The following is a 12,678-nucleotide window of genomic DNA, read 5'->3' as shown; positions in this document are numbered from 1 at the left end:
TATAGGCAATGCTCTAAATGTTGACGAATATAATGGAAAAATGAGGGTGTGGTGGCGATTGATATAAATACAATAATAGTAGAGAGTTTAAACGTTAAATCAATCATAGAGTTTGTCCTACTAATCTAGAAATACCATGACTACGAGAGCTATTAGACATCACAACTAGAAAGTAAAAAAAAAGAATGATTCATAAGAAGAAAGGGTGAGTTGAGTCTTTTGAAGAAATGATGATTGTAAATAATAGATGATCTCAATGATAATTACACTTTAACTAATGGACGTGGGCTACTTTATTAATAGTCATTTAATGCATTTGACAAGAAAACCTACCTTTATATTTCAATATAAATATTATGATGTGTAATGTGAGGTCTTTTCTTAGGCCATATGGACACGCCCCCTAATAAAGTGAGACAGTGAGTAAATATAATTAGGTGAGAGTTTGTCATTATCTGTGTGTCTATATATATATAAATAAATATCTATCTATAACATGGAAAATTAACAGTTGTTGTCTGTAGGTGAACGAGTATATTCCATTTTTATGTAAATTTGTAAACGATTTAAAGAGTTAAGTATAGCAATTGATGTCCAGATTATCATGCAATCTACTACTCAAATCACAATTCAAATGTTATGAATTAAATTGAATTAATTACCCATATCATATTTAGAATTATAGCGCTTCATAGACATATTGCTATGTCCTAATCAATAAATTTTCAAGCACTGCCTCTTCAAGTTTCAATGTAATATGTCTCGTTGCAATGCTACACCAATGTACATATGTACCCTCTCTATATATATAGTACAATCATTATACTATAATGTATTGATTGATAAAGTTGGCATGTACGAGTGCTACATCCTACCAACTAATTTATTTAATTTCTATAAGATTGAGTGACGCATGCATACAAGCAAAGTAATCTTGGTCTAATTCCATTCCAAAAATGGTGTTAGAATTGTCAATTTCGAGCCCATTCGGCCCCTCGACCAATTCGAGTATCGTGACTCTGTTAAAACTCTTAAAATCTTGTCTCACATCAACTTGGTGATGATCCTAACTCCTCTATATAAGTGTGGATAATCCTCCCCCTTATAAGACCTTTTAAGAGGTGTGTGACTCATTTCTAATAGTCTCCTCGGGAAAATCCGGGCTCTTTTATATTCTAATGAGTAATGTCAGTCAAATTGTTGATCATATGTCCTATTGAGAAGGAACCGACATCAACTTCTAATCCACAATCGATTATACAAAATTAATAGTTTCTCTTCAAACTGTCAATTGGGTTCATACATAGTATAGAACATTATTTATTTATTTATTTTTTTTTTTTACAGCACGTGTGTTGGGTGTGGGGGTCATTAAAAGATTTTTTTTTGAACCACCAAATCAAATTAATTAGGGAACTCGTTTACATGTCTGGTTGTTAGGACAAATTAAATCGCGATCAAATATATTGTGAGCAAGTTGTTATTTAGCAGTTACAAGAAAGAATTTGGTAGCTTATTCTATTAAACTTGCTTTGCTACCACATGAATAAAATATGAATTTTGTTTTACCGTGTATGTTTATTTTGTTTAAAATTGAAAACAATATGTATGTCGTTATTAGAGATAATTTAGACTAACCCCAGAGTGTGACTGAGTGGCAGGGACTCATGCATCCTAAACAATCAATTAAAAATTTAAGAATTTTTATAAGTATAAACTATTTATCAAAGTAAATATTATTGGAGTATTAGGTATTGAAATATTTGATACCGAACTTAAGGGGAAATGTTGAAAAAAAGATCTCAGTGACAACCAATATAAGAAAGATCAAGGGAGGATTAATCATAAATAATTAATTAAATGACATATTTTTATCATTTACTCAAAATGTTAGATTAATACTCCGTATGTAATAAGTTCTTTTAATGACAAAAGGACATGGATATATTAAATTCAATTTGTGTTACTCGTGGGAGCAAAAAGTGAAAAGATTAGATTGTTAAAGACGAATAACGTGCAAATCATTGCAATTAGAGATGACTAGTTAATTAGGTCATTACCAAAATAATGGTGAACTGAAATGTCATTAACACAGTTATTTTCAATGGAGTGAAAAACATGATATGTTGATTGATTAACTGGATTTAGATAATATTTAGAATGGTAATTATTGGTCAAAACCAAAATTGCCATGCACTATCGTGAGTTTGGTTAGTGATGGAGACTCATTAGAGTTAATTAAAGGTTAACACAGCGTAATTTTGTCTTTTAACTAAATGATGATTAAAGAGTTTAACTTTTATTAATGTCTTGTCCTTCACAAATAACAATTGATTATGTTTAATATAGTTGCAACTTCATCGTGGATTAACATGGTTTTTATTAGGGTGTGAATTTGTCTTTGTTTGCATTTTTTGATGTGTTACAAAATCTTCAAGCCAAAAAAAATGATAGAGTATAAATATCCATAATTGGTACATACATAATTAAACTTTATTAAATATTTCACATTAAAAATAGATTCACTGTGATATTTCAGAAATAAAATTATCTCGCGATCAGCTAGTAGGTAACACCGGTTCATATATAAACACATTTATTTATTTGTCTCATCTAACCCATATACACAAAAATTAGTTTTGGTTTCTATAGTCAAAAATGCTAATTAACTGATGAGAATCCTTTTAAAAATAAAATTCGATATATATAGCGTTTTGCACGCACTGTTGCCAATATCTTAAATTAAGTGGTGTTATAATTGTAATTTGGTCTGAATTTTATGTCTTCAAATTCAGTTAATTCTTTATGAGGAAAGAAGAAAATTGACGTAGAATCATGATTTAATAACAAATAAATTGTTATATCTCCTTTTCCAATATTTCAATTATAATATATCGATTTGGGAATGTGTACAGAGAAACAGAAACAGAAAAAGAAAACGAAAATGAGACTCACGTTTTCCAAAAGTAATTTCCTCTGATTTTCTTTTGCATTTTTAGATTTCCCTTATCTTTTTGTTTGTCCTATATTCTTATCTTTTTAAACCAAAGCGCTAACTATACTACTCCCTAGTTACTAATTATAAAAGATTTCTTACTAAATTCCCCATCTTTTTATTTCATTTTTTATTAGAGTGCTTAATTTTCATAATGTGTTATGCCGTTTATGTGGAAAAAAATTTCTAAAATCAAAAGGCTCAAACTATTAAAAAAACAATGAACAACATAGCCAAAACAAATAAAAAAATAAATAAAAATAAAGATAAACATAACGCAAGAAGGGATCAGTTGTTCGATTGAGTCCCAACCCTGATTCAGTTTAATAGTGTGTAAAAGCAAAATATCATAGTATTAGAATTGAAAGATAATGAGAGCATTAGCAATGGGGCGCCCTATGGCGCGCCACGTCAGCAGTTTTATCCTCCTACCTCTCCACCTGCAGTGGAGCGCCCTATGGCGCGCCACATCATCATTTTATTGTTTTGTTTAATTAATTTAACTGTTTTCAAATAACAAGTAACGAGTAAATAAAAAACGGTCTAAATAACAAACGGCGAAGTTTTAATAAAAAAAGTTACATCATTGAACTAATAATAATAAAAAAAACTAAGTCGGACCAATTCCCAACTTCCGACGCAGCTCATCGAGTAACGCCCGGAGATATTCGGCTTCGCCGGGGTCGGTACACTTCTTGAGGGCCATGTGCGTCTGCAATATCGTCCTTGCCATCGACGTTGTTGCTAACGACTCAAACGCGGTGGTCGTCTGGGTCGGGAGCTCTACCGAGACCGGAGCTTGGGTTGCAGCGGTTGACGATGAGATCGCGGTCGCCTTCCCCTTGGCCTTCGCAGCCTTGACGCCGGGAGGACGCCGGAAGGACACCGGTGTGCCGGAACTCGCTTCATCCACGTACGTCCGGTTGTGGTCAACCGGGTGGTTGTCGCTGCCGCTGCTCGTGTAATCACCAGCTTCAGTGGTCTTCGTCCTCTTCGGCGCACCAGTGTGCAGAATTCCACCTTGGAACTTCTGCTTGTCCCTCAAGAGCGCCCAGATGGCCTCGTGCTTGAAGTCGCCGTACATCGACCGGTACGACAACAGCGCTTTAGCGCGCACGTCGCTCGCGCTCTCACCGCTCCCCTGTGACCGCGTGAACTTCTCGAACTCCGCCGCGTACAAGTTCACTTGCTTCTTGACTTGATCCCAGTGCTTGCGGAGTTGCTCACGCTTGCGCTTGTACGCGGTCGGCGGCTTCACCGAATTGTAGAGGTCCGCGATGCATTCTCAGTACGCGATCTGTCGATGGTTGTTCGCTAATATCGGATCTTCCGATATATCTACCCAACACCGGGCCAAGGTGAGAGTTTCGTCGTCGTTGTAGTTCGTACGGCCGGGGACGTACTCATCGCAATCACCGGGAGGTGGCAACTTCTGCGCCCGCTGCCGGTTCCGCTTCTTTCTGGCTGGGGCGGGGTCGGGATCGGCCGCTGCGGTTGGGTGGTGCGGAGACGGCTCCATGTCAGACAACCCATACGATTCCGTAGTGAAATCGGGATCGTAATGGGCGTTGGTGTCGAACGAACGATAATCGCCGGGTTCTGTACCCGGCCAATGCACCCCTGCGCTAAACGTAGGACTATTGGGGCTTGAATCCATTTCGTAGTAATTATGTAATTGTATGTTTCGAAAATGAAATCGAGTGAAATGAAATGTTACAAATGAACGGTATTTATAAAAAAACGAAACCGCGTGCCATCGTCCGCGGTTGATCGTCCGCGACCTCCACAATGGGGCGGACGATGGCCATCGTCCACGACAGCCGCAATGGGGCGGACGATGGCCATCGTCCGCGCTATCCTCCGCAACCGAAGTATAGGGCGCGCACCCGCAATGGGTGCGGACGATGCGCGCCATCGGGCGTGCCATCCGGATGCCCTGAATAAAAGGGGATCCTTGGTAAATACAATTATCCAAATTTTGTTTGTATCAATTTTAAGGGGTCACCTTGCTAGTATTAAATTACCCTTGCCTTAAGAAATGTGAGTAAAAGACAAGTAGGATTTCTGAAATTTGAGAGAGTGATTGGTACAAACATCCAAGAGGGAAAATGAAATAGCACTAATAAGGTGAATTGAATTAAACTTTATATTTTCTATATGTCGATAGTTTTCAAAGAGAGTGGCTCCCCCTTGGATTTGTTGTCCTTTTAAATCTAAAACGATAGCAACCTTACAGTTTGAAATTTATGTAGATAAAACAAGGAAACTGAGCTTGCAATAATACCGTTGCGTGATTAAATACTGAACTTGCAAATTTGTGACTATGAATGCTTGCAGTATACTGATGTTGCGATCATATGTACTTTCATATTGCTCGCATTGTTCAGCAATCATTGCTTTTTAAAATGATTTGTACTTACATTCTCTCATTGTGTATTCAATTTAAAATTGTATATTGACTATATAAGAAAATAACAATTTTAATAAAATTTTACTCTCTCCGTCACATTAGAAGTGATCAATATTCCATTTTGGATTGTCCCACTACAGGTGATTGATATCATCTTTTAGCAAATAAAATTTTGGATTGTCCCACTTACAAGTAGTAAAAAAATAGTAGTCCATTTTCTATGTCCCATTGAAAATGTTCTATTAAAAATGATATAGTAAAAAAATAGTAATCCATTTTCTATGTCCCATTGAAAATGTTCTATTAAAAATGACATATTTAAAATCATCTTCGTTATTTTACTCTTAGTACTATAATTTTTTTAAAACAACATTACACTAAATCTCATGGTAAAAACCAAATGATTGATATTTAGAGGGAAAAGTGTGAAAATATAACTTTATGTTTAATACGTGAAGGAGTTCTAGTTGTACACAAATTTCCTCGAAAAAAGCAACCGGCACTCAAATTATTGCATTTTTGCATTGGAAAAGGTGTTTATATTGCGCCTTTGGCTATATTACGTCTTTACATTTCACGAATTAATAAATTTACAATTTTTTTTATTTTAAATAAACAAAATATATATCCACTCCACTATAAAGTCGAAAAATAAATAAAAAAGAATAGTAATGTGCAACTTTCAAATTGTCACAATTCTATATTGTCCCTTGAAAGCTTATGGCCAGCAATTGAGAGCGACTGATTTGAGAGGTGGACGAATAACAAAATCGCAGTGTTAAAGAACATTTAAATTCTCATTTAATTAAAAATCTCTTCGAAGCTAAGCCCATCCGCAACAGTGTCACTTATCCGTCCTTTAACCATCCCTTAAATTACTATTCATGAACAACACTGTACTTTTTTACCCCATCTCTTAACTAAGGGACAGAAACTGCAACCCTACGTCCCTTAACCGTCCCTTAAATTACTATTCATTCAATTTCATTTTTTATTTTTATTTCCAACCAAATTCAATTAAAAAAACACACTTCATTAAAAATAAAATAAAATTACAACATAAAATAAAAATACAACTTAAAAATAAAAAACACTTAATTAAATCCTAAAAAATAAAAATGACATAATTTAAAATACAATTTTAAAGAAAATAATAAAAACTACTCCGCCGGCGAATCATCCCCCGAAGGCGGTGGAGGTGCACTGAAGCCGTGAGGAGGCGGAATGCCAAGTTGTGTTGCCATAAACGCAATTCCGTTAAGATAGGCTTGGTATTGGGGAGGAGTCATGCGGGAAGTGTCCACCATTGTGGCGGTCATGTATATGGACATAAGGGAGTTCGAGGGTCCCCCCGAGCCCGAGCCCGCCTGGCTTGATTCGGCTAGGCCCCTCCTCCCTCTAGCCGCCTTCGCCGCATTTCTCCCTTGCGGCCGACGGCGCCCACGGGAGGACCCCCCGGCATCGTCTGTCGGGGCCTCAACCTCCTGCGAGGCAAACTCTTGTGGGGCGCTGCCCAAACCGCCCTCACTAGACGAGTATTGGCCACCCGCCGTGTGCTTCATGCGCTTCGAGGTCGAGCCCGAGCTAGACCGGACACCGACGGCCCACCTTTCCTCGTCTTTGACGACCTCCCAAACATCGACATATTTGAATTGTTTGCCGGTGTCGTCGAAGTAGACTCGCAAAGTCAACCTCAGAATGTCGACTCCCGTGGCTCCGATTTGATAATGAGCCGCTTCATTCTTGTGGATGGCGCAGAATCTTTTGACCTCTGTGTCGACTCGGTCAAGGTGAGCGCGGAGCATCTTATATGTGCGGCGGCGGGACCCCTTCGGCTTAATCTCGTGGTAGGCCTCGGTGACCTTTTCCTAGAAGCACTTCCGGGTTTGTTGATTCCTGACGATGGGATCGTACGAGATGCTGATCCAGGCGTTGTACACCACCAGCGTTTCTTTGGGGCCGTACGGATGCCGGCCTAGATTCTCCTCCCCCTCGTCCGCCTCCACCCTGGAGCTTCCACTGCCTCGGCCTCCTCCCTCGCCTCGGCCTCCTCCACCGCCTCGGCCTTCTTCCGGAGTGGGATCAACGGAATAATCCTCCCGAATCTGGGATAATCCCTGCGAATACCTTGGGGCGGAGGGACGGGCGTATGCATCCACATCAAAATGGGGTGGTTGGTACCCCTGGCGTCGACGAACCGGAACCACCACCGAGGATATTGTACATGCCCCCCAGTCGCCGAACGCGTTGATGTCGAACCCGCCGGAGCCGCCACCGCCAGAGTTTCCGTCGCCGGACATTTTGTGATGAGAGGTTAGATGAAAATTGGGGAGGAAATGAAGATAATTTGGGAAGAATAGATGTGAAATGAGGATGAATTAGGAGTATTTATAGAGTAAAAAAAATAATAATAAATAAATAAATAATTGAAAAAACTGTAATATAACGGTAATATTACCGTTTTCATTTTTAAATTTTTTTTATTTAATTTGAATTTTTAAAAAAATATTATTGCTTCAGCGTGACGATGCCCACTCGCGGGCCGGCGAGTGGGCGTCACGCAAGGCGCCGAAGCACGCCACGTCGACTCGGCGCGTGGCGAGACGTCTCGCCATTCGTCACGGCGGGACGGAACGCGGAACGGGCTGGAGACGAGACGGGGCGCTGCAACGCGTTACGCCGCCGTCTCGTCCATTCGTGACGGAATACGAGCCACCCGCGTGACGCGTTGCGGGTGGCCTAAAGAATATTCTTAATATAGACTTTCTTACTTTACATAATCGGAAATCTAAATCTCTTAAAAAAAAGACCCAAATTTGTTCAGTATCATTATTTTTCATTTTCTCTATCAATGCAAAAATACTTTAAAAATGAATTGACTAATAGCGGCACCAACACATAAAATTACTAAAACACATAATCTAAAAGTAATTACTCCTTTTTTCTCAATTAAATTGATTCGTACTATTATTTTTTTTGGGATGTCGTAACAAAGTTTAGTTATTAACTTTTTTGACTAAAAATAAAATATCCAATCATCTTACTTTATTCAATCACTCATTTTACTTTCTTTTTACCTTTCTCATTTTATTCATCTCTTTCACTACTTTTTAATACAATTTCTTAATTTATGTGTTCAAAAATTTTTACCCAACTTAATTAAGTCGGGGGAGTACCAAGTATATATGACATCGTTTACATTTTTTTCTCGATAAATTTGACCCCTACTTACCCTTATGCCCACCCAATTTAATAGTTGCCCTACCACTCTAACTCCTAGCTAGTCCTAGTTTCCTACCTATATATTATGTAGAGCTTTTTATTATATTTAGCAAGGTGGCTATCTTTGAAATCAATTACATAATTTATAAAAAAATAAACAATTTTTATAAAAAATATTGTTATTCTATCTTTATAAAATTACTAAAATACACTTAAAAATTTTCAAACCCGCAGCTTTATGAAGCTTCGTTAATTAAATTCATAAAATTGCTTAGGAAGAGGAGGTAGATATGTAATGTGATTCTCGATTAAGAGGAGTATCAATGAAGAAGTGTCAATATCACCAATAATGTTGACAATTATTCAAGATGTTTACGTGGCGGCAATTGGGAATGGCCATGCCCAATTGTTCACCAATTTAAGCCTCAGAAATATGACTATTTCTTTAACACCAACTCTTTTTCTTTTGTTTTTAATTATGTAGCTCTTCCAAAAGGCCGACATTAAAATAAATATAAACAGCAATTGTTAAAAAGTACTCGAGTCGTCGGATCTAGCTGTCAAGAGTTTACTTGTAAATTCTCATTGGTTGAATAGAATTGTCGGAACTTAATAAACGTCACAATACTTTGATCATGTCATTAAAATAAATACTACTACTACTACTAAGTTACTTTGTCTAAGATTAAACTAGTTTCGTGTTATTATTTGATAAGCTATAATTATGTTAAAGTTTAAATTAATAAATGATTATATGTTATTATTGTGAAATTAAATGTCACGAGCCAAGCTTTTAAAGAAAAATGAAAACAAATGAGACACAAAAATAAACATGGCCTCCAATATTCATCCTCACATATATACAACCCACAAGTCACAATCAATACATGTATGACACTTTACGGACCGGCCCGCAAGGGAGTAGCGCAGTTGGCAACGGAGGGACGGATCTTGCTGCATGAGTCTGGGTTCGAATCACACTGCTGTCGTGTAGTTGCTTCCATCTCTCAGGCACACGTGTGAGACCTTGAGAGATGGGCTTCTGACAGCCAGTGGGTTAAGGCCTCCCCTTAACGGGCTACTGTATACCCTGATTGAACCCCCTCACATGATGTCGGGCCGGAGTATGGGGGCCGCCAAGGCGACGGAATCGCCTTATTTTTGCTGCAATGACACTTTACGGACTAGATTAAATGTATATTAAAACTATGGAGTACTAATTTACTTTACGGACTAGATTTTGTTATCTAGATTGTATACTTTCTTTCCTTTTTTAAAATTTTTCTAAAAAGAAAAGCATTGTATTTTCTACGAGAATGGAAAGTGACGCTGGGGCTAAATTCTTGAAGTATTTAGTAATCTGTTAGTATTTACTGACTACTGTTATGTGACAGTCAGTCTGTACTAGATATAGGAGTTTATAATTCGTATAACTCTTCGTGCTACGATTTTATCATATTTCAAGTTCATGAGCCATCTTTTATTATTTCACTATCTAAAACCTTAATTTTGTGTGTGTGTTTGTGTGTGTGTGTGAGAGAGAGAGAGAAGACGAGAAGAAGAAACTGATGAAAGGCTACGGAAAATAGAACAATACGTCTGTGTCAATGCAAACGGATCCTAAGAAAATGTCTCAATAAAAAGGCTTAAGTCATAAAAAGTCATGTGTATATTAGTACTAGTATTAATCGTATTATTTTATTTTGGTTTGTTTGTTGGAAGAACTAATTTAACTTTTCACTGTGTTAGTTATTAAGCATATAAATCATAATACTCAGTATTTTTGTTTCGATAATTGAAACTTAATGTATCGAAATAATTTCATTAAAATTTCATATCATATTACTAATAGTACAGTTTTGGTTTTGAATTTGGATGAGGGTAAAATAAATTACATTAAAGATTAATACACAGCTTGATTACTTACTCGCGCATAATTACTATTTCTTTAATGAGTGACCACTAATAAAGAAATCTTCTAACAGAGAGTGTTTAATTTGCTATAGCATCTTTTATTTCAATAATGTTGAAAAAAAGTGCCTACTTACAAATCCCTTTCTAAAAGTTTGTTCATTAGTAACTATTTAATGATGAGAGTCCCACATGTAAATTGAGATTGAAAGATTCAATCACAATCGTCTCTCTTTTTCTCAAGAAGAAAGAAAAAAGAGAGAATTGTAAAATTTGTAAACATTATTTATGCTAACATTTTTCGTGTAAATCACCATAACTTTATAGTTTATCCTAAACATGAATTCTAATAATATTCTAAGCTAAAAATATATTAGATGCCTAGTTAAGTTTTGTAATTTAAAAAAACTTGAGGGATATTTAGAAAAATAACATGTAATATTCACAACATGCGTAAAACCAATCAAACAAATACGTACTACCACTAGTACTAAAATGGGAAAAAAAAGGTAAACACTCATATTTACAAGGTAGCCAACTAACCCACTCGAAACTAAAAAAAAGAGAGTAAACAATAGAAAAAAATTGGCAATAACTTTTTTGTGAGAAAATGAAGAAAATGATTATTTACTTATAGAGATATTAACCATCAAAAAACCGAAAGTACAAGTACTAAAGCACAAGGCACACCTCCTAAATTTAGCAACTCCACTTGACAGTCTCAAAGCTGCATGAAATCGAACTCCCACCACCACCGCCGCCGTCGCCGCCACCCAATTCGTCGTAGAAGTACTCGTAAAAATTCTTATCCAACGCCCACCACGGCGGCTGCAGCCACCCCTCGGCAGGGTCAACCACCGCCAACTCGCTACCCGACTCGGTCGACTCGTAGCTCCCCTCCAAACTCGGCAACTCGATGATCTCGCCCAGCTCCTCCGACCCCGCAGTCCCCTTCTCGCCAACTGATGTCACCGTCGACGAGGAGGAGGAGGAGGAGGATGGCGAATTGGAGGAGCTCAGGTGGCAGCTGAGCTCCTCCATCGCCGCGGCCTTCGCTGCCGCGGCCTGCACGTCTTTGGGCGAGAGGGACTCGGGCCGCGGCAGCGAGCCGCTGAGCTGGGGGAAGTTGAGGATGGCGGAGTTCCCCTTGATGCACATCGCGGCGACGTCGTGGGCCCTCGCCGCCATCTCCGCCGTGGGGTAAGTCCCTAGCCAAATGCGGGACTTCTTCCGCGGCTGGCGGATTTCGGAGACCCATTTCCCCCAGCTCCGCTTCCTCACTCCTCTGTACACCGGGTGCTTGTTCCCGCTCTCTTTCGCTCTCTTCTTCGCCTTGAACTCGGCCAACTCGTGAGTCGACTCGGCGGAGGAGGTGGTTTCCGGCGGCGGAGGCTCGGCCATTTCTTTGGTTGATTAATGGGGGCGGAATGAGGAATTGTGAAATGATTTAAAGGGTGTTAAAGAAATTTATAGTGTGAGGGGGAATGAAAAGGTGTGATCAAAATTAGGAAACATGATAGAAAAACCAACAAATTATAGAGACGAATAAATATTAAGTGTACGTTGGAATGTGACAACGACGCACCAAATTCAGCCCATAATTTTGTGAAAAATTGTAAGGTTGCACGCACTCACACATGGAGTATGGAGAGGGGCAGCCAGGGAGAGAGAGTGTCTTCGTTTGCAACTAAATCTACTTTCTTTATAATATTCTTTCTTATTTTACTTTTTATTCTCTTTAATTAGTATTTATTATTATCTTTTAAAATGAGTGTAAAAAATAAAATGACTAACAATTCTTATATGAATGTACAATGTACTTCGGCTTATTTGTCATTATAAATTTTTACAAATTCAAATTATATGGACAGTTGAGAAATAATAGGTAAACGTCAATGGTTAAATTTTTCATACAAATGATGAAAGTTATATAAATTTAAATTGAAATATTTTGAAGTATTCAATAGATACACAACACATTGACCAATCAAATTTAGAGAGAGACTAAGTTACATCACGATTTTGCTATTTAAATATTCACGAGTTTACGAATGATGTAAATTTTAATGATGGGGTTATATGAAGTAGGGCATCAGCAGTGGGGCACCCTAAACACCGTCACGTCAGCATTTTCTCCTCA

General features: G+C 37.9%; 1 protein-coding gene across 1 annotated transcript; it reads right to left on the bottom strand.

Moving 5' to 3' along the window:
* Positions 1-11,134: 11,134 nt before the first annotated feature.
* LOC121801434 (ethylene-responsive transcription factor TINY-like) lies at positions 11,135-12,206 on the bottom strand. The gene has a single exon (XM_042200916.1). The coding sequence runs from the start codon at positions 11,937-11,939 to the stop codon at positions 11,238-11,240; it is 702 nt and encodes a 233-aa protein (XP_042056850.1). The 5' UTR covers positions 11,940-12,206; the 3' UTR covers positions 11,135-11,237.
* Between the last annotated feature and the right edge of the window lie 472 nt (positions 12,207-12,678).

This window comes from Salvia splendens, chromosome 4 (genome assembly GCF_004379255.2).
Source record: "Salvia splendens isolate huo1 chromosome 4, SspV2, whole genome shotgun sequence".
Lineage (NCBI taxonomy): Eukaryota > Viridiplantae > Streptophyta > Magnoliopsida > Lamiales > Lamiaceae > Salvia > Salvia splendens.
The sequence above is the reverse complement of the archived record's forward strand: the minus strand, read 5'-3'. Positions and strand labels throughout refer to the sequence as shown.